The sequence below is a fragment of the Leptonotus elevatus genome, chromosome 10 (genome assembly GCF_054856555.1).
Source record: "Leptonotus elevatus isolate MCC_2025b chromosome 10, RoL_Lele_1.0, whole genome shotgun sequence".
NCBI classification, from domain to species: domain Eukaryota; kingdom Metazoa; phylum Chordata; class Actinopteri; order Syngnathiformes; family Syngnathidae; genus Leptonotus; species Leptonotus elevatus.
The window spans coordinates 12486722-12510446 of NC_141248.1; the positions used below are offsets into that span (position 1 = coordinate 12486722).

Genomic DNA, 23725 nt, shown 5'->3' on the forward strand with positions numbered 1-23725 from the left:
GAGAGTGAGAGAGAGTGAGAGAGAGAGAGAGAGAGAGAGAGAGAGAGAGAGAGAGAGAGATACTTGGAATATGACTGTAAGCCTACTTTTAATATACAAAAGGTAATGTTTTGTTGTATACTGAGTGAAGACATCTGGGGTTCAAATCAAAAGATGAGACAAAAGTTGAGAATTCTAGCTTTTATTTCATTTAGATGTGTTAAACTCCGGACAGAGCAACTTTTGTTTGAAGCCACCCACTTTTCAAGTGAGTAATACACTGCATACAGTACATAGTGCATGTAACGTGCCTGGTTGTCAATTCCCAGTGCTTAACTGATCTTTGTCAAGCCACAAGTTAATAAAAGGCATCAACACAACAGTATTTCATATACAGTATGTACACATTTTGTTTACCTTCACTTGGATTCAAAAACATTACAATTTAAGGAAAGGTGAGGTAATGTTTCAAGGCATAATTTTATTAGGATTTTTAAACCCTGATACTTTGGCCCTATAAATTCAAATGTCTCAATAGATGCAATTGCAGTACAAATACGCATGACAGTATTTCTACAAAAGGCATCTGTCAATCCTTCAGAGAACAGCTGGACAACGATTGGTCCTGACAGTAAAATAAATAAATAAATAACAGTACAATCTTGTATTGGCCTTGACAGTTAAAAAAAAAAAAAAAAAAAGTAACATTCAGTACAACCTTAAAAATATACTCCAACAATTGCCTTCAAAATTATGTTCTTTTTTTCAATAATTTTTTTTCCTGTTCCGATATAACCAATCCATGCACCACATTCACAAAAGATGTGCTTGTGTTTTTTTGTTTGCTTCTAATCCTGTCATACAGTGGTCATCCTCATGACGACCTCATGGTTGACCGTAAAGTTGTTGGGCCTTAATCTGTTCAGGATGCTCAGAATAGTATTGCTAACATAGAGAGTAATGCAAGACCTTGACCGTCGCCTCGGCTCCTGCCCAATGTCTGGGACTTCGACGGTGTTGCTTTCCTCACCACCTTTGCTGTCGGAACTAGTCAAGTCTTTCGGTTTCTCATAATTCAACACTTTCCACTTCTGGTTCATTATATGCCAGCGCTTTATAATCCGGTAAACAGACGGACCTTGTAGGATTATGAGTCCTGTGCATAAAGAACAAAGGGTAGGGGTGCAGAAAAGAGGGTTAAATACTATTTATTCAATGGGAATCAGGAACTACTTAAAGTAGTCAAAAGGAACTGTTAAGGAGAGTTAGGTGCAGAAAATGTGGTGCTCGAATTGTTAAATAATCAAAAGAAAGTAAAGAATTCACAAAGATTTACCATGAAACTGAATGAATGCTGATTTGCTGAATGGCTAAAACTGAGCGCAACAAATCTGATGCCAACAGCTGTCTGATGGACAAAACACGGTCCATCATATAGAGTACTATCAAAGCACAACCTTTTCATAAAGTCATACTTTACCCAATTGTATCTGTTGTCGTACCTGTACAAAGGACGTCCATGAAGACGCATAAACCGTATAATATCTGACCGATATAATCCTGACGCGGGAATTCGGCAAAGAGGGTGGCAATGGACCACGTAGCGCAACCCAAAAAGACAGAGCCCAGGATGATGGCTGAAATCTGTCCCTTTTCAGTCAAGTTCAGGGAAATGGATTGCCACTGCAGAAACAGACAAGACACACACAGATGAGGTCAATATCACTTTAAATTTGGGTGTCACTGTGAACATGATAATGCAGAATACCAAAACTGAGGTTTTTATACAAATGGCCAAATAGTTGAACACATACCACTAGTACAATGACAAGTTTCTCAACATGTGTTTCCTTAGTTCTTTTGATTGGGTGTACGTGATATTGCTATGTCCCCCAAACTGCCCTGTTTGCTATGTTAGGTGAGTAAATGATACTAAATCAAAACATTTTTACAATCTTGAACTCATTCACTGCTATTGACGTCTACAGACGTCAAAAATTCATTTGAACAATTTCTATTAGTTTAACATTTTTTCTACTTTTGTTAGCAAGAGTATGAAAACCTATATATTTTTTATTGTACATTTAGAACAGATATCAAATTTGTGATTTATTGTGAGTTAACCAGTGAAGTCATGTGATTAATTACGATTAAAAAATGTAATCGCCTGACGCCCCGAATTTTTTATAATCTTTAAGTCATGTCAGGCGATTAAAATTAATCACACATTTTATATCTGTATTTCAAAAAAAGTAATCTAGGTTTCCATACTCTTGTTAACAAAAGTGGAAAAAAATGTAAACTAATAGAAATAGTCCAAATGTTTTTTTGACGTCTATAGCCGTCAATGGCAGTGAATGAGTTAATTGTTCATAAAAAATGTTTGATAAAGTTTGATGTTTTCAGTGATATTTATGATCAGCATTTTGTTTCTTCAATGGAGGCTTAAACAGTGGCTAGTTAGAAAGTATTCTTAGTACACAATTTTCATGAATGTCAAGTTTAACGTTCACTCTATCATAGTGAATATTGCTATAAAAGCCTTTTTTAAATTTCAAATATATTTTTTTAAATAGTAGTCATCTTGCTAACTAAATCATGCTGCTAGGTGAAGGCCCAGCATGTGCTCAATTACGTTAATCAACAATATCCACTGTAATATTAGTCATTTTTTGTAAAGAATAACATACATGCCTGTGTGTATTGTCTTCATGTATTGCTTGGCCATTGGTGTTCAAATTATCTGAAAGACTGAATATCAATCGCCAGTATGTTTGTATGTGACCAGTAAATACAAAAACCTAAATCTGACACATTTCGTTTTGCAGTGTTGACCAGGCGGTGATAGCGATCAGTTATGTAAATAATGTTGACACAAGACAGCAAACAGTGGAGGACGGTCAACATTTCATGTTCATTCATGTAGCAATACTGTCGACCCATCAAAAGACTAATTCACCCTTCAGGATCTGTATAAATGATGTAGAAAACAAATGTAAAAAAAATACTCTGGTATGGACCAGCTATTTTGGTACTTTTCACAACTTTTGAAGAGCTGAGTATATTTATTAAAACTCTCAAGATCACCTTTGTATAAGGGTCACTGTACTGTATATCACATTGGTGATGTCAGTGATTCTCAAGATCTATTTGATTACCTTCCCGTGGAGACCCTGTCTTGGTTGCACAAGTGTGCACACCCTCATAAAGGTGTTCTTATGCTTTGGAATTTTGGTCATTGTAGCTGCCCAATGACTCATTTTCAAAAGTAGACCGATAACTGGGTGTTAGTGGGCGGCTAATTCGGAGATAAATTTTTGTTTTTTCACATGTCCACTTAGTGACTACTTTTTTTAGGGGGAGGTTGCTGACCTAAAAAATTGGAGACATTATGGTACCTGCAGTGGGTTCTTGGTGCCAATGGAAAAGGCTTGGTACATGCAGCGGCAGAGCTCGCAGCTCAAGGAGCCTGTTTCCCCAATCCAGCGGACAAGGCAAGACTGGTGAGAGTAGCGGACGCTCCCATCACAGCGGCAGGGGCTCAACAGCTCACCCTGCAGAATACAAAGAGCACCTACATGAAGTCGGAGATGATTTTTGCGTCAGTCTTGGAGGAAGTGAATAGGGTGTTAAAATAGATAGCAATAATGTGCACACTTGAATACTGACCTCCATTCATTGGCTATGCAAAATAATGACATTCAAATATGACATTGTGAAGCCTGACAATTATTTGAATCAGGTGTGTTGGAGGAAAACTTCTAAAACATCTAGGTTAGTGGCCCCCGGGGACCGGATTTGGACTTCTTGCCTATACTGTGCACACCCACTGCCCAATTGAGTTTGAGAAGAGTGAATGGTGATGGATGGATGAATGTCTATGGATGCCTATTTATTTATATTTAGGTAGATATTACCTATAAGGAGGGCCAAAAATGTCAAAATAAAAAATTTAATATAATCCAAAATTTAAATTAAAAAAAGAACACTGAGGACGGCCCCTCATTTGATAACATTTCATGATGCATTTCATGCTGATAGCGTCTGCAGCCTGAAATAAATAGGAGCAGAGCATTTCTATGTTCTGATTGATATTTAATTATTTATATTTGTATTAAGGGTTAGGGTAAATGGTTAGGGTTAGTTAGGGTTAATATATTCACTTGCATTAAATGAATCCAATGTGAATATATTAAGTTTAATTAATTATGAGTTCATTAAACTTAATATATTCACTTTGGATTAATTTTTTATTAATTTAATTAACAGATTACAAATTGAAGCAATTTCATTAAATTGGTCAACAATTCAATTTGTAATCTTAAATTGGTTCAATAATTATCTTTTTAAAGAATGCATCCTCATCAATAGGATCATTGTCAAAAGGACATGCCATGTTCGTAGAAAAAAAGCGGACTTTTAATACAGTCTAGCCTATTGACTTTTTTCTTTTCTTTTTTTAAATAACAGGCGACCGAACTATGTAACGCCAAAACTCGCCAACTGACTGATGAATATGGAAATCAAATTTTGTGTGTGGCTGAAAGGAGGAGGAGGGTTCATTGTGGTGGTACAGACCAGGTTAGATTCATAGAGTCTGTTACTATGGTAACTGAACGAGAGCTTAAATTACCTCTCTTTATGACTTTTTAGTTTGAGTTGAGTGAAACGAAAAACTCAGTTTCCCGCATTTCAAGGTTAACAGAGTTTTCAAGGTTGACAGAGTTTTCACTAAACCTGCTTTGTGAAACGGACCCCAGGAAGCCATGATCTGGCAACAGGTGGGTACGCGTACAGATTTATTGTACCTTTCTGCCATCTAGTGGAAGAGCGCGTAATTGTTCTGTCACTATAGACACCGCAGGTGTATATATATATAGAGAGAGAGAGAGAGAGAGAGAGAGAGAGAGAGAGAGAGAGAGAGAGAGAGAGAGAGAGAGAGAGAGAGAGAGAGAGAGAGAGAGAGAGAGAGAGAGAGAGAGAGAGAGAGAGAGAGAGAGAGAGAGCGAGAGAGAGAGAGAGAGAATAGCCTACAGTACTGTAGTCTCCAACAAGTCCTCCCTACAAGTCCTCAAAAAGAACACATTGAAGCGTACCTTGTCTGGGCCCTGGAAGCAGATCCGGCACTGCGGGGTGCGCATTCCACTTTCTGCAATACTGTGGAAGGATACAGCGTCCTCCTGCAGAGCTTTATCACCTGGCTCCTGGTCATCACCCTCCTCCTTGTCGTCCTCCGGACGGAAGCGGGTGAGCGACGGCCAAGAACCGCCTCCGATGACCCCCGTCATGCTGGAGCCGGTGTCGGGCCTCAGCTCCTGCTTGATTCGGAGCACAATGACTGTTATTAGTCACCTGTCATTCTCTTGCCGACACGCTTCTATGAGTATGAGCTCGGCCTTGACGTCAGCTGGCAGGTCAGCGAGCAGCTAAGTGCAACGTCGAGCAGCCAGCAGGGGAGCATCGCTTTCAAAAATATGTTGTTTGTTTGTTTGTTTTTAACCGAATCTACAATTTAGCTTGGATTTTGGTGGGAAATGTTCTGTCGCGCATTTATCTATCCAACACTGTACTGCCTCCTCTTCGTCAGAGTATGAGCATAATTATTAGCCATTTTTACATACTCTTGTTGAGATCGTCCCGTTTCCACTACACAAAACTGTAGTCAAAACTTGATCCACTTTTAATCGCCTGCTTCTGTCCGGCGTGGCATTTTTGAAATAGTGACAACGATGGCGTGTGTGTTCATCGTGTTTTATCACGGTGACGTAATTGGCGTAATGACATAAATGACGTAATGAACAACAATCGCAACTATTTGGATATGCAAGGAGACACAAGGTATACGTCATCTTTCAATGTTTTTGTTTGCTTCCAACATGTGGTGTGATGTTTTTGTTTACAGTATAAATAGGGTGATGTGCACTGGATGTAAAAACGACTGCAGACAAGCTGTTAAAATGTAATTTGTTTTATTGGTGATATAAAGAAAATAATAATGCTTTCAAATTGCAACGTTGTGTGAACAATTTAATTTAAAAACTGTGAAATATTTTAGGACAATTCAGTGCTGCTTATAGAGCCCCACTGGGCACAAACCTTAACCCCACAAACATGCTCGCGTTCACATTCACACCTATGGGCAATCTATGCATGTTTTTGGAATGTATGGTGAAAACCCAAAGTTCCTGTTTAAAAACCCATGTGAGCATGGGAAGAGCATGCAAACTCCAAAGACATTCCAAAAAATTCAAAACCAGATCTCCTTATCAATGTGAACCAGATATCCTAAAATGTGTTTTCTGAAGCTGAGCCATGAATGGTTATTTCCTGTGTCCTGCGCAACTGTGATGTCATTTTCAGTCGACAGCATTTGGTAAAAAGGTCGCCCCCTGAGATGGATAAAAACGGGTGGATTTAGCTGCTTTATTTATATTTTACAAATTCAAGATGAATCGCAATACAATGTCTAGACTAGTGGGGGCGCATAGAACATAATTATTATTTTTTTGACTTTCGTTTTAAGGCCTTGAGTGGAAAAAAAAGGGTAAGTTTGTTGATGTGCTCTGATGTCATGTTGATGAATGAAATCAGATTGCATCCACCCTAAATTAGCATAAATTGCAGTATTTTTTTTACACCACCTGCGCCACAACATAGACCTGGTTTAACTATAGTCTAAAGTCTAGTCTACTTCCTGTCACCAAATTGGCAGGTGTGCCGGGGGGGGGGGGGGGGGGGGGTGTAATAGAAAACGCCTTTGGTCCACAGTGTAAGAAAAATATAGCAAAACAGGAAATATACCGGTACCCAGAATTGGACATTCTTCCTTACCTGATCAAGACAAAACACTGGCCAAGGAGGCTGCAAAGAGGCCTACTGTACAGCAACATTAAAGCAGATGTAGGAATTTTTGGCAAGTACAGACTTTGCCTGATATGTGACAACAATCTTGCCTTGAGGGGAAGGTAGCAACTTTCTCTTACAAAGAAAAAACTAAAACCTGCAAAATTGTTTTAAAAAGGATGTGGAATTTTTTTTTATTGGCCTGGTGTTGTCATGTTTTGGTTCTGTGTGGTTGGGTTTTTGTTTAGTTTTGGCTGTTCAGGTTCTTTGTTGTCTGAGCCTGTGTCCAAATTCACAAGGCTGGGTTTGTCGGCTGTATGACGTCACGCGACGCGACAGCACGCACGGATTTATGACTGATTTACACATGAATGGATTGTCAGTTAATGTGCTACTGACAAGCAGTATTGACAATCCATTTATATGTAAGTCCGTGCGTGCTGTTGTGTTTTTGGGAACCGGTCTCTGGCTTCACAGTCTAGCTTTTCCTTTGTAAAATGCCGCCAGTTTTTTTTTTACATTTTAACCATTTTTGACTGGCCACACAGCCTTTACAAGCAAGCCTTTGCTTATGTTCTCGCAAGACATGTCTACCCATACCCACAATGCAAAGCGGTGTACTAGCCCTATTAGAAAGAATTGTCTGTCCCGTCCTGGCCAATTGGCAGTTACTGTGTTATGCGTACCATCAAAAATCATGATTTATTCTCTGTGAAGTGTCAAACAGCTTCTGCCACCTCACATGATGTCAATTAGTGCCACTATCACGAACCACTTTAGTGGGTGGGAGCCCAGTAAAGTGATCAGCCCACAGGATGTGATCATTAAGTTGTTAAACTACAATATTTTCAAGATAAAGGGGATCTAAGACTCTCAGGGTCAATTATTGTGGGTCGCTTCATGTTTTAGCTGCATGATACCTAAAGCATCAATTATAAAAATGTATATATTATCTGCCTGGGTCACCCAATCAGCAACAAATTCAGACAATTCATTTAAAACCCCAGAGTAAGGGCCAGGGTATAAAACTGTAAGATAAGTCAACATTCTGCACTAGTTAACATGTAAGTACTCAATGGGCTATACTATGTTAATAAGTACTTAATCTATACCAGGGTTATAATAGATTGGGATTGTTTATCATAGTTAGTTTTTATTTCATTTTGACCATTGCTTTTTTAATTCTTTTTTCTGGAGCAGGTTCTTTATAGTTTTTATTCATTTTTTTTTTTTTTTCAAGTTTCATTTCAGTTTTTTTCCAGTTATTATTTGTTGTGTTTGTAAAGTGCAAGACAAAAAAAATTAAGAATTGTGTAATCAAGTAAACTACAATTCTCAAACGACTGTTTGACTTTTTTCTTTCATGTGGACATACAGCAATACCAACATAAGTACATCTAAAATTAACTTTGAAAGCTCATGTATTATTTTAATTCACAAAGGTGAAAACAAAATACATTTTCTCTAATATTATCACTTAAATTATATATTATATTTTATATATTATATTTTGCTTTTGAAATTCAGTTTAATTCGTTTTTGGAGCAGGTTCCTTATAGTTTAAATTAATTTAAATAAAATAAAAAAAGTTTCATTCGAGTTTTTTTTTTTAATAGTTATTAGTTTTTGTTTGTATTTTATTATATATATATATATATATATATATATATATATATATATATATATATATATATATATATATATATGCAGTATTTGTCAAGTGCAAGACAAAAAAGTCATTAAGCATTGTGTAATCAAGTAAGCTAGTAAAACTACAATTCTCAAACAACTGTTTGACCTTCTTTCTTTCATGTGGACATACAACAATACCAAAATAAATACATCTATAATAAACTCTGAAAGCTCATGCATGATTTTAATTGACAAAGGTGAAAACAAAAGATATCATTAGTGCTTTAATTAGTTTTATTTCACTTTTTTTTAAGCAATATCTTTTTCTTTTGTACACAAAAATGATTTTTTTCTTGATAATAAATTGTTATAACCTTGGTCTATACTTTGTTAACATGTAAATATTCTGCCGTCGTGCACACCGCATGCCATGAGCGCTGCATATATGTAGCACCGCCCCTGAATGGACTTTCATGAAGCAACAGGAAACGACAACCCCCCCGAAAAGAGTGCCGACTGCGAGGAAAAAGAAAGGGTGGGTGGAGGTCGAACAACGTATCGATTGATTGTCTTTGCTCGATCGAGATCCCTGGGCAGGTTGCACAACTAGTTCTGGCCGCCTCCGAACCACTTCTACGTGGCACCGCATCGAAAAGCATGTCCGCTTCGTAAAGCTCCAAAGGAAGCGGACCCGGTTCTGGAGAGAGACGAGGGTAAGACCCCGTGAAGCAGAAAGTGTATGACAATTATCTTTCTTTTTCTTTTCTTGTTTCTCTCCGTGCGGGCGACAGACGTAAGGCGTTTACGTAAAGTCCCCCCATGTGCAAGTTTTTACAGAGCTTTTATTGCTTTTGGGGTACGCCACGTCAGAGAAGGTGGAAGCGTGAATGCAACCGCGTGGGTGCTCCTTGCTTTAGTTTTTGTCGCCTAATTAGTAACCGCTTTTAATTAACAAAAGACGAAGCAGCACCACGTGTTGCGCTTCCTCACCCCACCCCCGTCCTGTCCTGGTTCTCTCTCAGCCTCCGCCCACTGGCCCCTCCTCTGTCCGGATGCCTAGATAACTTAAATGTTGCTGGAAAATACACCTAAATGTAAATTTGCACCTTAGAACAGTCCCACAATAAACAGGGGTTAGCTTTAAGACGAATGAGTGACGTCAATGTTCAGGCGAATGACCTCAGTGTTGGTAGACTGACATCAGCGTTGTCTCCAGCTGTTTCCCCTGCTGGTGTTATTGAGCAATGAAATGTTACAAGCTGATTTAACCACTTGGACCAAAATCTCAAGGCAAGATCATGTGATCAGTTTTGAGGTTCATGGTTTTGAAATTCAAAGCTGTGTCGAGTTTGCTTGTTCTCACCATGCTTGTGTGAGATCCTCATTTCCAAAAACATACAGTAGCGTAGTTGGATGAATGAATAGTTTTGTTTCGGCTCTGTATACAACACAGAAAAGAAAACACAAACATCCATTGAACAAAACAATTAACCAGAAAAAGGTTCATTAAAGTGAAAGTCAACCCCAATTTTTTTCCTTAACATTATGTTCTATGCAGCCCCACTAGTCTAAATACGGTATTCTGGTTAATATGGCATTAGTGGAATATGAGTAAAGCCGCAAAAACCAGCAGTTTTTAATCAATATCAGAAGGCGGCCATTTTGCCACTTGCTGCCGAGTGAAGATCACAGTTACTCAGGTCGTAGGTAACAACCAATCACATCTCACCTGTTTTCTGAAACTGAGCTGTAATTGGCTGATGTCATTTTCATGCAAAATGGCCGCCACCTCAGATGGCTAAAAACGGCTGGATTTTGCTGCTTAACTCATATTCCACAAATGTAATATTATTTAGAATGTCATGTTTTGACTAGTGAGGTCACATATAACATATTATTCTCAATAAATGTTTGATTTCATCTTTGAAGCACCAGGCTTTTTATTGCCTATCCTATATAGTCCCATGAGACACATAAAATTACAACATAACAAAATAAATAACTACTACATGTATTTGATATTATTGCAACCCACTTTAGCATGATGCCATTTGAACATTCACACTTTCACATACACACAAACACACAATTCTAATTCCTAATTTCTAGTACAAGAGGGTGGCCGGACCGGCCGATACCGTCACGAGGACCGATACCTTATAATAAGGCTAGTATCGGTATTCGCCCATCCCTAGTAGAGTTTTAAGTTTTTCACTTTAGCAATATGAACAGTTTGAATAGTTGATGATTTCATGATTCAGAAGAATTCACCGAATCAAATTGATCTACCAGTAATTGTGACGTGACATTTGCTAATATAAAATGGCTGCTTTGTCTCAGTAAACCTTGGGAAACACTGCAGTGGATAATCACTAGTTTAGTTTCATACGGAAATGTCAGAGTTAAACAATAATACATTACACCAGGGTTAGCTTCAGACAATGACTCGGCTTTCTTGGCATACAGTAAAATGTGCTGTGGCAGCATGAAGCATCACTTTGCATCACTTATCTTTCTTATTCACAACAATGTAATGTACTGTACTTTGGCTTTTATTAATGAGCTGTTGAAAGTGGTCTGGCACCGTAAATACATATTTTGACCCTTCATTATTCATTACTAGGGGTGTGCCAAAAAATCGATTCTCTTTAGTAAGATTGAGAATCGATTTTAAATGTCCCAAAATCAGTTTGATCTCAATTATTTTATACTGTCTTGCCCTTGTTTGTGTGTGCTTTTATTGAGAGTGCTGTTCATGTTGTACACGATTTGGCCACTTAGGGGCAGTGTGGTTCCATGCATTTAGAGAGTAGAAGGAAAAATCTATCAAGTTATGCCAATAAAAGTTTTGTTTTTTTCGCAGACCCAAAAATCTGAATCGAATCGTGAGACAGTCAAAGATTCCCACCCCTATTTATTACCACATATAAGCATGTGATAATTATTTGTTATTGTGCACATTTGGTTGTAATAAAGACTAGAATTGATCCCAATGTTGCAAAATATGTAAGGCTGTCAAAATTAAAGCGACGGATGAAGCAACGGCCTCTCACCACTGGTGTGCGAAAGGGTGAATGCGAGGCATTATAAAGCGCTTTGGGCACCATATGGTGTCGTAAAAGCGCTACATAAAAAGCAGTCTAGTTTACCAGCATTTACCATTTAACCTCCCAAAACTGAAGATACATTCCGACGCTGTCAAACAACAGGCACTTAAGAGTGTTAAAAGAGTTTGAAAGTCAGCGAAAGGGTCGCACTACAAAAGGCAGTCGATTCATTGCCTAAAGTGTTTGGGTTTGCAAGTGCTTCTCTTCATTTGTCGCCGCACTTCAATCACTCTCCCCTGCAGAAACAATCCAAGCTGCAGCCCATTTCTCCCCCTTGAACAAGCTCTGACCCAGCAGGGCTTGGAGGCACCATCAAAGTCACAAATACACACACACACACTTCTCAATAGCATTAGTTTATCCAAAAAGATTAAGCCTCTCAGGTAATAATTAATCTAGAGCACAGCCCCTTTCCACTGTTGAAAACGAGAGGAAGAAAAGCCTAATATTGTCAAAGGCTGTTCTTTCGTTAACCAACATTTCTATTTTAAAATACGAATGCCTTTTAAAATATGCCTTTGATATGCGCTCCTGGAATGTTAACAAACCCACTGATACACTTCATCTTACTTATTCACATTCTACAAGACATTTTACTGCACTCATATAGCCTATGATTTTTCTTGCATGTTGTATGTTGTTTTTTGCAACCGTAAAAGCAAAAGTTATGATTATATTATATCTTAACTCATTCACTGCCATTGACGGCTATAGATGTCAAAAAAATCATTAGTTTAACATTTTTCCCCACTTTTGTTAACAAGGGTATGAAAGCCTAGAAAAAAAATATTGTACATTTAGAACAGATATAAAATTTGTGATTAATTGTGAGTTAACTAGTGAAGTCATGCGATTAATTACGAAAAAATGTACGCCCCTAATTTTTAAAAATATATATTTTTTAAACAAAACAAAAAAAAGAAAAGATCATTTAAAATTAGGGGTGTCAGGCGATAAATTTTTTAAAATCATAATTAATCGCATGACTTCACTAGTTAACTCATGATTAATCACAAATTTTATATCTGTTCTAAATGTACAATAAAAAATGTTTTAGGTTTTCATACTCTTGTTAATAAAAGTGGGGAAAAATGTTAAACTGATAGAAATAGTTCAAACTAATTTTTGACGAAATAGTTCAAATGATTTTTTGACGTCAATGGCAGTGAATGAGTTAATTATATTTTAGCACAAACTTTTTCTTTTCACTGCGCTGTGACAAAACTGAAAAATAAATTTGTCTTCCTACAATAAGAAAGCTGTATATCTCCCCTCTATTTTTGATAAGTATTTGATAGACTTTTATCCATTTGTGGGGACTGTTCCAAGGATGTTTCAGTAATATTTAGTAAAAATTTGCATATGTATGATATAATTAAAAATAGGATAGCTACATGGAGATAAAGATAGGAATTTAAATTAAATTAAAAATGATCCATCCTTCAATACATTTTAATATTTTGTTTTTGGCTTCTCACAATGTTAAAAAAAAGACATCATAATCGAAGAAAAATTACTAATGTGTGGAACAGCACGTGTGTGTTTGCAAGTTCCTACATTGTGAAAGAACCATGAATGCACCGTTTTGCTTGCAGGGTGACGTGTATGTTATTTTGCCTTCCTGAAGCAAACTAAGCTGTTTAATGACCCCACTTGGAGTTTACAGTAAAATTAGATACACACAAAAGTAATTACACGTATTGTGTATTTAAGTACAAGGCATACTTGGTCTTCTAAACATCAGCAGTGTTAATGCTAGCATTCAATGTAAAATCCTATTGACATGCTAATATTCTATTAGCATGTCAATCATGAAGTTCCAGGGGTGATTTTCCTTCAAATAACGAATATTCACACACAAATGCTGTAGTAACACACACAGACAGGTAATATAAAAAAACACACGTTGGCATTGTTCTTCGTAATCTGTGAAAAAATGGTTAAATTAATCAACTTTCTTTTTCTACTTTTCTTATGTATGGTGCCACTCTGCCCCTAAGAGGCTGGAGGTGCACACAGCACTCTCAGCCACTATTTATCTTTGTATTTATTTATTGATTTTATTATTATTGTTTTATTTTTTTTTTGTATTTCTATTTGGTCATATTTATTTTTTATGTTTTATTTATTTGTATTATTATTTTAATATATAATTTTTGAGTTTGTTACTAATCTATTTTTCTGGGTCTTTCAAATTGTATGTAAAGTTGAGTTTTGGTAGTTTAATAAATACTAGTAAGTTTTGAAATCAATGAATAATTATGTTTGCTAATCGTTATTTCAATGTCAATCAAAAATATTTGTGATCATCATTTTTCCCATAATCATCCAGCCCTAGGTAAAGCTTCCCCCAGAGCTAGAATACCTTAAGGATCCGAGGGAACCAGATCTAAAAATAGACATTCACAAATGTTTAAGCCTCAGCCCTGTGCTCTCCGGTTGTTCTTGTACGATAATGTAATGTCATCTCTATTTCTCCTTCAGTGTGAAACCGGTCATGGCCCACGGCACCAGCATCCAGTATGAGCGAGTGGCAGAGATAGGCGGCGGCGCTTACGGGACTGTGTATAAAGCCCGTGATATGGAGAGTGGGAGGTTTGTGGCTCTAAAAAGCGTGCGGGTCCAGACAGACCATAATGGCCTCCCCATCTCCACGGTCAGAGAGGTGGCTCTGTTAAAGCGACTGGAGCTGTTTGACCACCCCAATGTGGTCAGGTAAGACATTGGTGCACATTGTGTGCGGGTTCTTGTGAACACCCCCTCAAACATCGTCCTCCTGACCATTCCAGGCTTATGGATGTATGTGCCACCCAGAGGTCCGAGCAGGAGACTAAAGTCACTTTAGTCTTTGAACATGTGGAGCAAGATCTCAAGACGTACTTGGAGAAAGCGCCAGCTCCGGGTTTGGCAACTGAACGCATCAAAGTGAGCATGTTCTTCAAACCAAAATATTGAGATCATCTTTTGTTGTATTTAAAGTAACTCAACTATTTTGAGTGTGATGTATGTAGTTGGACAGATAAGTGATGGCTTCAAGCAGCTGATTGATGCCGCAGTGGAAGTTTATGGTAAAACGAACACATAGTAAACACAAATATATGTTGTAGGGGAGAGTGGGGTAATTTGTGCCAAGGGGCAAGTAGTTCCACCCCTGTTATTTAGAAAACCATAGAAGAAGTTGGTCATGTGACCACACATTTTTGAAAGGGCATCCATTTCGCTCAGCCGGTTAAAAAAATACGTTCAAAAACCTTTTTTTGCCCTCTAAAGTAAAATTTCTATGATTGAGGTTTTTGGGGTGGCTGTGTTTTAACAATTATAGACAACTTTTAGTGAGCTACATTATGAGTCTATATGGTTAGCATGATGCTGGCTCAAAACAGCAGCATTTTTTTCCAAAATGGTGGGCTTGGGCTATTTTGTGCCAAATGACCTGGGTTAAGTTGTGCCAAAATTAATCATGCCAGCAGATACAAAAAGAAGACAGTCAGGGTTTCAACTCCTCTTTAGGAGTTGGAAAGAGCAGTGAAAGAGAGGAAGAACATACGTCTGGTTGGGAATGAGATAAAATTATGCAGGATGGCCATAAAAAATATAGGAATAAGGAAAACAAATAAGCTCAGGCTTACCCTCCCGATCACTAACCAAGTGACAAATCTGGTTGTTCTGCTCACTTGAGTTATGTGCCAAAATCCACAGAAAGAAAGAAGCAAATTGTAAACAAAAGAAAGTGAAAACAAGAATTGTGACTGACACACCTGAGAAGATAGAGTGTTAGAAAAGGCTCACAAAGAAAGAGAAGATAAAAAGGCTGAACAGAAAAAGAAAAAGAACGAAAGAAGAAAAGGCCTCTGAAACCTGCCAGTCAAAGTTTTGTATTGAATTTGACTTCTTTTCATATAGCATTATCATTTGTGAGATTAAAATGATGTTTTTGACTTCAGTTATCAATGGCACAATTTACCCCGCTGAATTCTGACTAATGGCACAACCTACTCCGCACTGGGGGCAAGTTGTGCCACAAAACACTGTGCCACTTTTTTCCCCCAAAGCTATATTTCTCAAATAGTTTATTGAAGATCCAATGTGATTGCTTCCATAGATTCACAACATCCTAAACTATATGAACATATTTTAGTTGGAGGTATTCCTGTAATCCCGTGCATAAAAGACACTTTAAGTGCAAATTGGCACTACTTAAGCCACTCTCCCCTATGTTTAAACCAACATGGCTTGGTCTTGCAAATGTTTGCTAGCCTAATGCTAACACATAATGCTAAACTCCATAAGCAGGCTTAACACCAATGTTGTTGTATAAAGCTCAATTAAAATAATGAATACTCAAACACAAATGGCGCAACGACATTCACAGCAAGATGATATAGCAAATGTATTCTTATACGTGAAGAATAACTATGTGGAAGTTATATTACAGCCTGTATTCCGCCATGTTCTTTGTATCTTTTCATCAAATCTACTTTTGAGTTATCTGCTCACAAAAGAACCTCCCGGATGTTTGTCTGACATTTGTCTCATATTCAGTGAAAGTCTGTTTTGTGCGTGTTTCTGATCAATGTTTAATTGTGTGCGTAAGACGTGCTATATCTGAGTGAAACTAATGCCATATGCAGTTCAATGTTTTTGAACAGTGATTAAAATAAAACACATTTTCTGAATACCTCTGTGAGCATTATTGCAAGCCAGAACTACTGTTTTGACTATCTTTCGTTTCTGTAGGTACCCTTACAACATTGTAGTTTCTGATGACATGTATCTGCTTGTTTTTGTTCAGGACTTGATGAAACAACTGCTGTGCGGTCTGGCATTCCTGCACTCAAACCGTGTGATGCACAGAGACCTGAAACCAGAGAATATTTTGGTAACCAGCCAGGGTCAGGTGAAGCTGGCTGACTTTGGACTGGCGCGCATGTTCAGCTGCCACATGGCCCTCACTCCTGTGGTAGGAACCAGCTGAATTGATGTATTTATTACAGTTACACATTGGAATGGGCCGATTAACAAGTCAGTAACTGCTAATACTGGCTGTCACTGGTAAGGGTGAGGGGAAAGCAGAGCAATATGATTGGCTGCTTGCGCAGTTGAGTAAACGAGCTGCCTCTTTGACAGAGATTCACTCCAATTCACCCCCCCCCCCCGCATCATTCTTGGGGAGCAGAGAGGGGAGGGTGAGCAGTTACGCAAAGCAGGAGGAGGGAGCTTTGATTTGCATTGTCCTTAACTCATTTGCTCCCAAAAATGTATAAATGTGTTCTATTTGAAATATTACCATGCTCCCAAAGATGTATTTATACGTTTTTTTAAATGTTTTTTTTAATGCTACAGCATACAGAAGGCTTTGATGCAGCCTCTGAACTGAAGAGGGACGCTTTAAGAATGGTAGTTATTACAAAAAAAGGCCAGCAGGTGGCAGCAGAGTATAAGAGATCAACCAGGGCCATGTTGAAACAATCCGTTTTCCCCAGTTTTAAACAGATTTGTGAATAATGAGGAAACTTAGCTATATTCTAATGTTAATTGCTGCAAAACTGAAACGGAAATATACTTTTTTTTTTCCTCATGAAAGAAGAGACTCTAATCTTTCTTTTGGTAGGTTCCATGTTTTTATAGCAATAGAACACAATATTCTGTAGGCCTTGCAATATCCGTCAAAATCCAGTAAACCAGCCCGGAGCGAAGGGGATTGCTTCAGTGAAAATGGCTGGGAGTTAATAAGTTAAAAAATAATTAAGGGAAGATATTTAGCCCCAATGACAACATGAGGAGCCCAGGGGTCTGTTCTAAAAATAGCTTACCAGTAATGGGACACTGTGACTTACTAAGAACAATGAAAACAGAAGATGTATGTTATCATTTATTTATTTATCTATTTTGGTTATTTAAACAAGGTTCTTCTGTACCAAATATTCTTTATTTTTGTTTAAAAATCAAATAGATTGTGTTCAATGGGGGATAAAAATGCATTTTTATTTGCCCAGATATTTCAAAGAAGGTACATTTATAGCTTTAATTTTAATACTCTGATATTTTTGCTCACGGTTATCATACCTTCAGAATCGGCCCATGCCTAGTTACACATTAGATGGATATTTCCAGTGTACATTTTTACAAAGTAAGCCTATTTTTTATTTTATTTTTTTTCTTGCTGCTTGTTGCCACATGCCTCTCTCTAAGGTGGTGACACTGTGGTATCGGCCTCCTGAGGTTTTGCTACAGTCGAGCTACGCGACACCTGTGGACATCTGGAGCGCCGGCTGCATCTTTGCGGAAATGTTCAAACGCAAGTGAGTCAACAGAAAAGCTAATCGGACTAAATGACAGTGGTTGTGACGTCAATATAATTCGAGGCCCTGAGTTGGGAGAAGTCAAATACGAGTCAAATAAGGTCGTCAAAATATTAGGAACACCTTATTTTATTGGTGTAGTGCAGTTCTACATATGTCATTCAAAATTGAACTGAAGTCAAGGCTGACTTTTTAATATAGCTATTTGGTCAAATTATGACTTTACTATTGGATGTATGTTCCATTCATAATCTAAAAGCAGGAAGCAATTATCATTCTCATCCATAAACTGTTATTTCTGATAGACCCTTATTCTGCGGAGAATCCGAAGTGGACCAACTCGGGAAAATCTTTGAGTGAGTCACGCATTCATGCGGAGTTACCTCAGCGTGGGATGTGCCGGCCGATGATTCCCATTTGACTGAAATCGAATGTGTCATTGCAGAGTGATTGGTCTGCCGCCAGAGGAGGAGTGGCCAACTGGTGCTACACTTTCAACAAAACACTTCCCCGCTTTCTCGGCTCGCCCAATAACTGACTTTGTTCCAGAGATAAATGAGCTGGGGGCGCAACTGCTGCTGGTAAGATGTCAGTGAGCTGGAAGTGAAGTGACAGCCTTTCAGTATGTGGAAAAGAAATGCAAACAAAGACTTCCTGCTGACTAAGGAAACCTTTAAAAAAAAATGCCAGAATTGCACCATGTTGGCATGGAAGTGTTATCTTTAGAATTCAACAAAAGCATTTCCAAAAAGGCTGTTGAAATGTGACAGTTGACATTATGACCTCATGAATAATATAATTATTCGTGTGCAGATCTGTCTTCAAACTTCTGCCTTTGCAAAACTAAGATCATACCGAGGCCTGTTTTTAATGTTTTGATACTCATTAAACTAAACTTTTTGTTTTTTGGTAATTATTTTAGCCAATATTTGTTTTTTTTAACTAACCAGTATTTATCTAAATTTCTTTAGGTTGGGTGCTTGAAATTCTAAAATACTTTATTTTATAAAAATAAAAAAATAGTTTTCCTAAGTATTTTCCAAAATATTAACCCTACCTACTGGGAAATACTTGAATCTTAATGACGCAATTCTTTGGTTTGAAAAAAAGCTTGAGTTCTGGTTAAAACTCAAACTCGGGTGCATTTCCAGGGGCGTATGTAGTCATTTGGGGGGACCTATGTAAAGCCAGTCATGTGGGGGGGCCTCCACATCCTCATGTAACTACATGCCAATTTGACAAAAGGTGAGTATGTATGTCTACTTTATTGTCCAATTACACTGGTCAACAACTAATTTTAAACAGAGATGGCTTCATGCGTGTTATTTTTGACACTGATAAAAAATTCTTTTTTTAGCACATCAGGTTTTTGAGATATTTTCTTTCTTTTGTTTTTAAACCCTTCAGACCGAGTGGACATGACATTCGCGTGTCAAAACCAATAAAACGCTTACTGTAATTTGGACGATGTCAACACTTCTGGTTCATGATTGGATCTCAACTAACCAATCACAATTGCAAGTTGATTTACATGATGTTCATGTTAAAAATGCTGCATATAAGCTTACACGTTACAGCCATATTATCCTGGCGTCCACTATAACAACTAAAAACATGAGATACCCCCCCCCCCCCCCCCAAAATAATCCATGTTGTTCTTATGTGGGAAAAGAGTCAAAATCAGAAAAATAAATAAAATTGCCCAGCAGAAAAAATGCTAGCCTGAAGGGGCTACGTTGACCTATAAAAGTTTGTGCAATATAGATTTAAATATTTTTTCAGAACAATTAATTTATGAATATTAATAAATGTATTGCTGCCGCTGCTATTATTATGACTATTATTATTATTATTATCATTATCATCATTATTATGAAAACCTGATGTGAGAAAAAGACGGCACATTCCAAATCAGCGCAAAAATAAAAAAATTCTAGTTTACATGCATCTCTGATTTAAAAAAATATATATATATGTTAAAAATTTGTCGACCCGCATTATCTGGGGCGGCATGGCTCGATGGTAGAGTGGTCATCTTTCACCTCAATTTGCTCCCAGTTACACGTGGCAGCAGTCAACCGTTGGTGTGTGAATCTGAGGCAATGTAAAGCGCTGTTTGGGCATCATATGGTGTAGTTGAAGTGCTATATAAAAAGCAGTTCATTTACCATCTGATGTAAGTTACTGGTTGCCTGCATAACAGTTTGTATACTGTATGGCCCACCTTGTTGAATTGTTGTGAATAATATTTATCACCAATTATAATTTTTTTTATATTAATGTTAATTATCAAAGTGTGATTTTCAGTAAAAATCTCCTATTTCTTCATGATAAAAAGCCCCTCAAATCCTCTTTGAGAAGTATCTAACAAGTGACTCATCTCAACATTTTACTATTTTTCTTTTTACAGTAATTTACTCTATCCTCCCTCTGTTAATTCTTTTCAAAGCATAACGCCACTATTATAAAAAGTAAGCATTTTGTCACAGTTCTATGATGCTGGCAAAGCTTGAATTAATTAATTCATTTTTATGTCCTTGAAAACGTGTGTTTATGTGATGTAGTAAAAGTTATCCAAAACAACCACGATCGGAGAACTTGACCCTGATTATTCTTTTTACCGAGAACTTCTCCCAATCTCTTTCGGTTGCCTGGCAACTGGCTTCATAACCAGGATGAGAGCAAAACATCCTGTAAGATGGCAGCTATCAATGTTTGCAAAGCGGATGGTAAATCATGTGTTTTTCGACCTGATGGTCAGCTTATTTAAGGCTCACCTTCTCGCATCATTCTCGGCAAGCTGGTGAATAAACAGGCATCACTTTTCAATTGGACTTTTCTAATACCCCACTCTTCTTTCTTTCAGGAAATGTTAACCTTTGACCCCTGCGATCGAATATCCGCCCTGAATGCACTTGATCATCCGTATTTTCGCAATGAGGAGATATTGACTGAAAGCTGAGCTGCCGCAATAAAACAAAGCAACACGAGAGGTAACAGCCCAACTTTGACAACAAGATTTCACACTCAAAGAGTCCCTCCTGCGCCCTGGGATCTTCTTTTTTTATTACTCCAGTATCGAAAATGATTGGAAAAAAAGAAACACATTGAAGAGGAGCAAACTAATGGATCACTGCCATGCTTTTATGAAATGTAAATGTCACACTTATTGATGTCAACATATCATGACTTAATTGTTTGTGCTCTGCCTGTCCCTCAGCATTTAGTTACAAGGCTCCACAAAGTGACAGAATTGACATCTTGGTTGTGAGCAAGTCTTTAGTCAATTGAGAATACACACCGTGACATCAATCACCCTCAGAGTCATTTTAGAAAAATGTTTGACATTATTAGATGACTGAAGAGGTCGATTTTATTTAGATTGCAGTGTTGTTCTTTTTTTTATGTGAAAACCGTATGAAATCAGCCTGCACTGCAACCACAAAGGAATAAAAACACATTTTAATGAAAACAACTCAATGACTGAAAGTTTCCTTTTGTGTTATTGTTAAATGTTGTCCAAACTTCTTCTTCTTTTGTCTTTAATGCTTATTATAGAGGACTGCGAGTCAATTGTCTATCAGGTTTAATATACCAAGATGGATGAATACCAGTAAGATTGAGGCTGGTTGACCTCAAATTTGTCCTCTTACAAAATAATTACAATATAAATGATCTATTTCAGAGTCAAACTGTCACATCATAAACACTTAATTGATCAGAAACGGTTTTAGGTAGAATTTGACAGTGCCAGTGATCAGTGTTTACAATTTGTTTGACCAATATTAAATATCAAGCATTTTAGAAATCTTTCCAAATCTGGCTTCCGTTTTAGTGAGTTATAGACATTTTACCATTTTGAACAAGAATGAGGAATTTCAAGCTGAATTAACTGTTTTTCTACCCTAATTTATACTGCGATTCAGCTAATTGGGCTTTTTGCTAGGAGTCAGAAATTAATTAAGCATAATATTCTTGAGAGGGGACTGACGGAGAACAGAAACAGAACAATTTTTTTTTTAAAACATTGTTATTTTTGTTACTATATTTGCATCGTTTTGATTATAATTAATTTTGCTTCATGTCCTGTCATGTTGTTTTGTGTGTTTTTTTAAAAATATGTTTAGTGATTTTTATACTTTTAATTCAGTCTTTTTTTATTTTTTTTTATTTTGCTGCACTAGTTTTTTTTTTTTTTTTTGTCGATCTCGAGAAAACCTATGACGAGTATCCAGAGAGAGGAACTGTGTACTGCATGAGGAACTCTGGAGTGTCAGAGAATAGTACAGGATATGTATGAGGGTAGCACAACAGTGGTGAGGTGTGATGTAGATGTGACAGAGGAGTTTAAGGTGAAGGTGGGAATGCATCAGGGATCAGCGCTAAGCCTCTTCCTCTTTGCAATAGTGATGAATAGGCTGACAGATCATGTTAGACTGGTCTCCCCATGGACCATAATGTTTGCAGATGACAGTGAAAGCAGGTGGAAGGACATTTAAAGGTGGGGGGCATGTACTGGAACGGAAATGAAGATTAGCAGAAAAAGGACAGAATAGATGTACGTGAATGAGAGGGGTGGAGGAGGAAGGGTGAAACTACAGGGAGGAGAGATAGCAAGGGCGGAGGACTTGAAATATTTGGGGTCAAAAGTCTAGAGCAACGGTGAGTGTGGTAAAATGAAGAAACAGATCCTAGCAGTTTGGAACATTATGTGATCGGAGTCTGTTAGGATGAGGCGGAATGTTTATAAGACAGTGGTGATGATGTACGGATTTGAGACGGTAGCACTGAAGAAACGACAGGAAGCAAAGCTGGAGGTGGCGGAATTGTTGATGTTTCCTTTAGGAGTCACCAAAAAAGAAAACGTGAAAAGTATTGCTTTGTTTGATTTGATTGTTAAGTGTTTTTTCTTGTATTAAATGTAAAATGTTCTGATTCTGTATTTTATAACTTACGGACAGGTTAACGACTTTCACTATGCAAGCACTGTAAAGTGTGGTTCTCCATGAAAAGTGCTATATGAATAAAATGTACTCACTCCAAACCACGCAAGGTTATATTGTAGATGTAGAGGTTGACCTTTTGATTGACAATATGTTTTCCCCTCCCCCAAGGACATATTTTGGTTTATCGCTGTTTCTTTAGTTATTTAGCAACATTACTAAAAAAAAACAAAGCTTTATTTACTTGCATTTATAAAAAAAATTCTCCAGTCAATTTTGTTAACGTTTCACAAAAAAAGTCAACCCCAAAATTTCCGTTACAATAATATATTGATAATTATGATTAATATTGTGTTTGTGAAATATGAGTTAAGCAGCAAAACCTTTCGTTTTTATGTATGTCAGGGGCCGACCATTTTGCCACTTGCTGTTGATTGAAAATGACATCATTGTTGCTCAGGGCTCAGGCAACAACCAATCACAGCTCATCTCTTTTCTGTAGCTGAGCCATGATTGGTTGTTACCTGAGACCTGATCAACGAATCGTGGCTCAGCTTCAGAAAACAGATGAACCATGATTGGTCGTTGCCTGAGCCCTGAGCAACAGCAAGTGGCAAACTGGTCGCCCACATGATGGATAAAAATAGCTGGATATTGCTGCTTATAATACACACTACAGACAAAGTTGCGGCATATAGAAACAAAGTAGAGGTGTTCAATTTGGTGTCAATCAAAATGAAGACTGTTTGGCCTCGTTGGAATATCAGTAGAGGTGTTACTCAGTTGTGAAGTTTGGGGTTCGAAACGCTGTACTTCTGAACTTCCTGTGTGGCGTTGTCATGTTCTCAAATGCTCTCCTGTACTTGGATTCTCCACACATTCCATAAAAACATGCAAATTGTTTCACTGAAGACTCAAA

The 23725-nt window shown here is 37.5% G+C and overlaps 2 protein-coding genes across 5 annotated transcripts; one reads left to right on the plus strand and one right to left on the minus strand.

Moving 5' to 3' along the window:
- Positions 1–165: 165 nt before the first annotated feature.
- On the minus strand, positions 166–7006 carry LOC147167112 (E3 ubiquitin-protein ligase MARCHF9-like). 4 transcript variants are annotated; one of them, XM_086087236.1, is made up of 5 exons: positions 6811–7006; positions 5076–5297; positions 3378–3533; positions 1482–1662; positions 166–1135 (listed from the first exon to the last, which is right to left on the minus strand). In XM_086087236.1, exons 2-5 carry the CDS (start codon positions 5265–5267, stop codon positions 837–839), a joined length of 828 nt encoding a protein of 275 aa, XP_085943362.1. In that variant the 5' UTR covers positions 5268–5297; positions 6811–7006; the 3' UTR covers positions 166–836. The 4 variants fall into 4 exon arrangements, with proteins under 4 accessions (XP_085943362.1, XP_085943361.1, XP_085943360.1 ...); XM_086087235.1 differs by lacking the exon at positions 6811–7006 and adding an exon at positions 5601–5681; XM_086087234.1 differs by lacking the exon at positions 6811–7006 and adding an exon at positions 5601–5676 and having other exon boundaries at positions 5076–5294.
- Positions 7007–8914: 1908 nt separating this feature from the next.
- On the plus strand, positions 8915–21338 carry cdk4 (cyclin dependent kinase 4). The gene is made up of 8 exons (XM_086087638.1): positions 8915–9167; positions 14046–14276; positions 14351–14486; positions 16354–16521; positions 17754–17863; positions 18169–18219; positions 18309–18444; positions 20730–21338. The coding sequence occupies exons 2-8, from the start codon at positions 14059–14061 to the stop codon at positions 20823–20825; spliced, it is 915 nt and encodes a 304-aa protein (XP_085943764.1). The 5' UTR covers positions 8915–9167; positions 14046–14058; the 3' UTR covers positions 20826–21338.
- The last annotated feature ends 2387 nt before the right edge of the window (positions 21339–23725 follow it).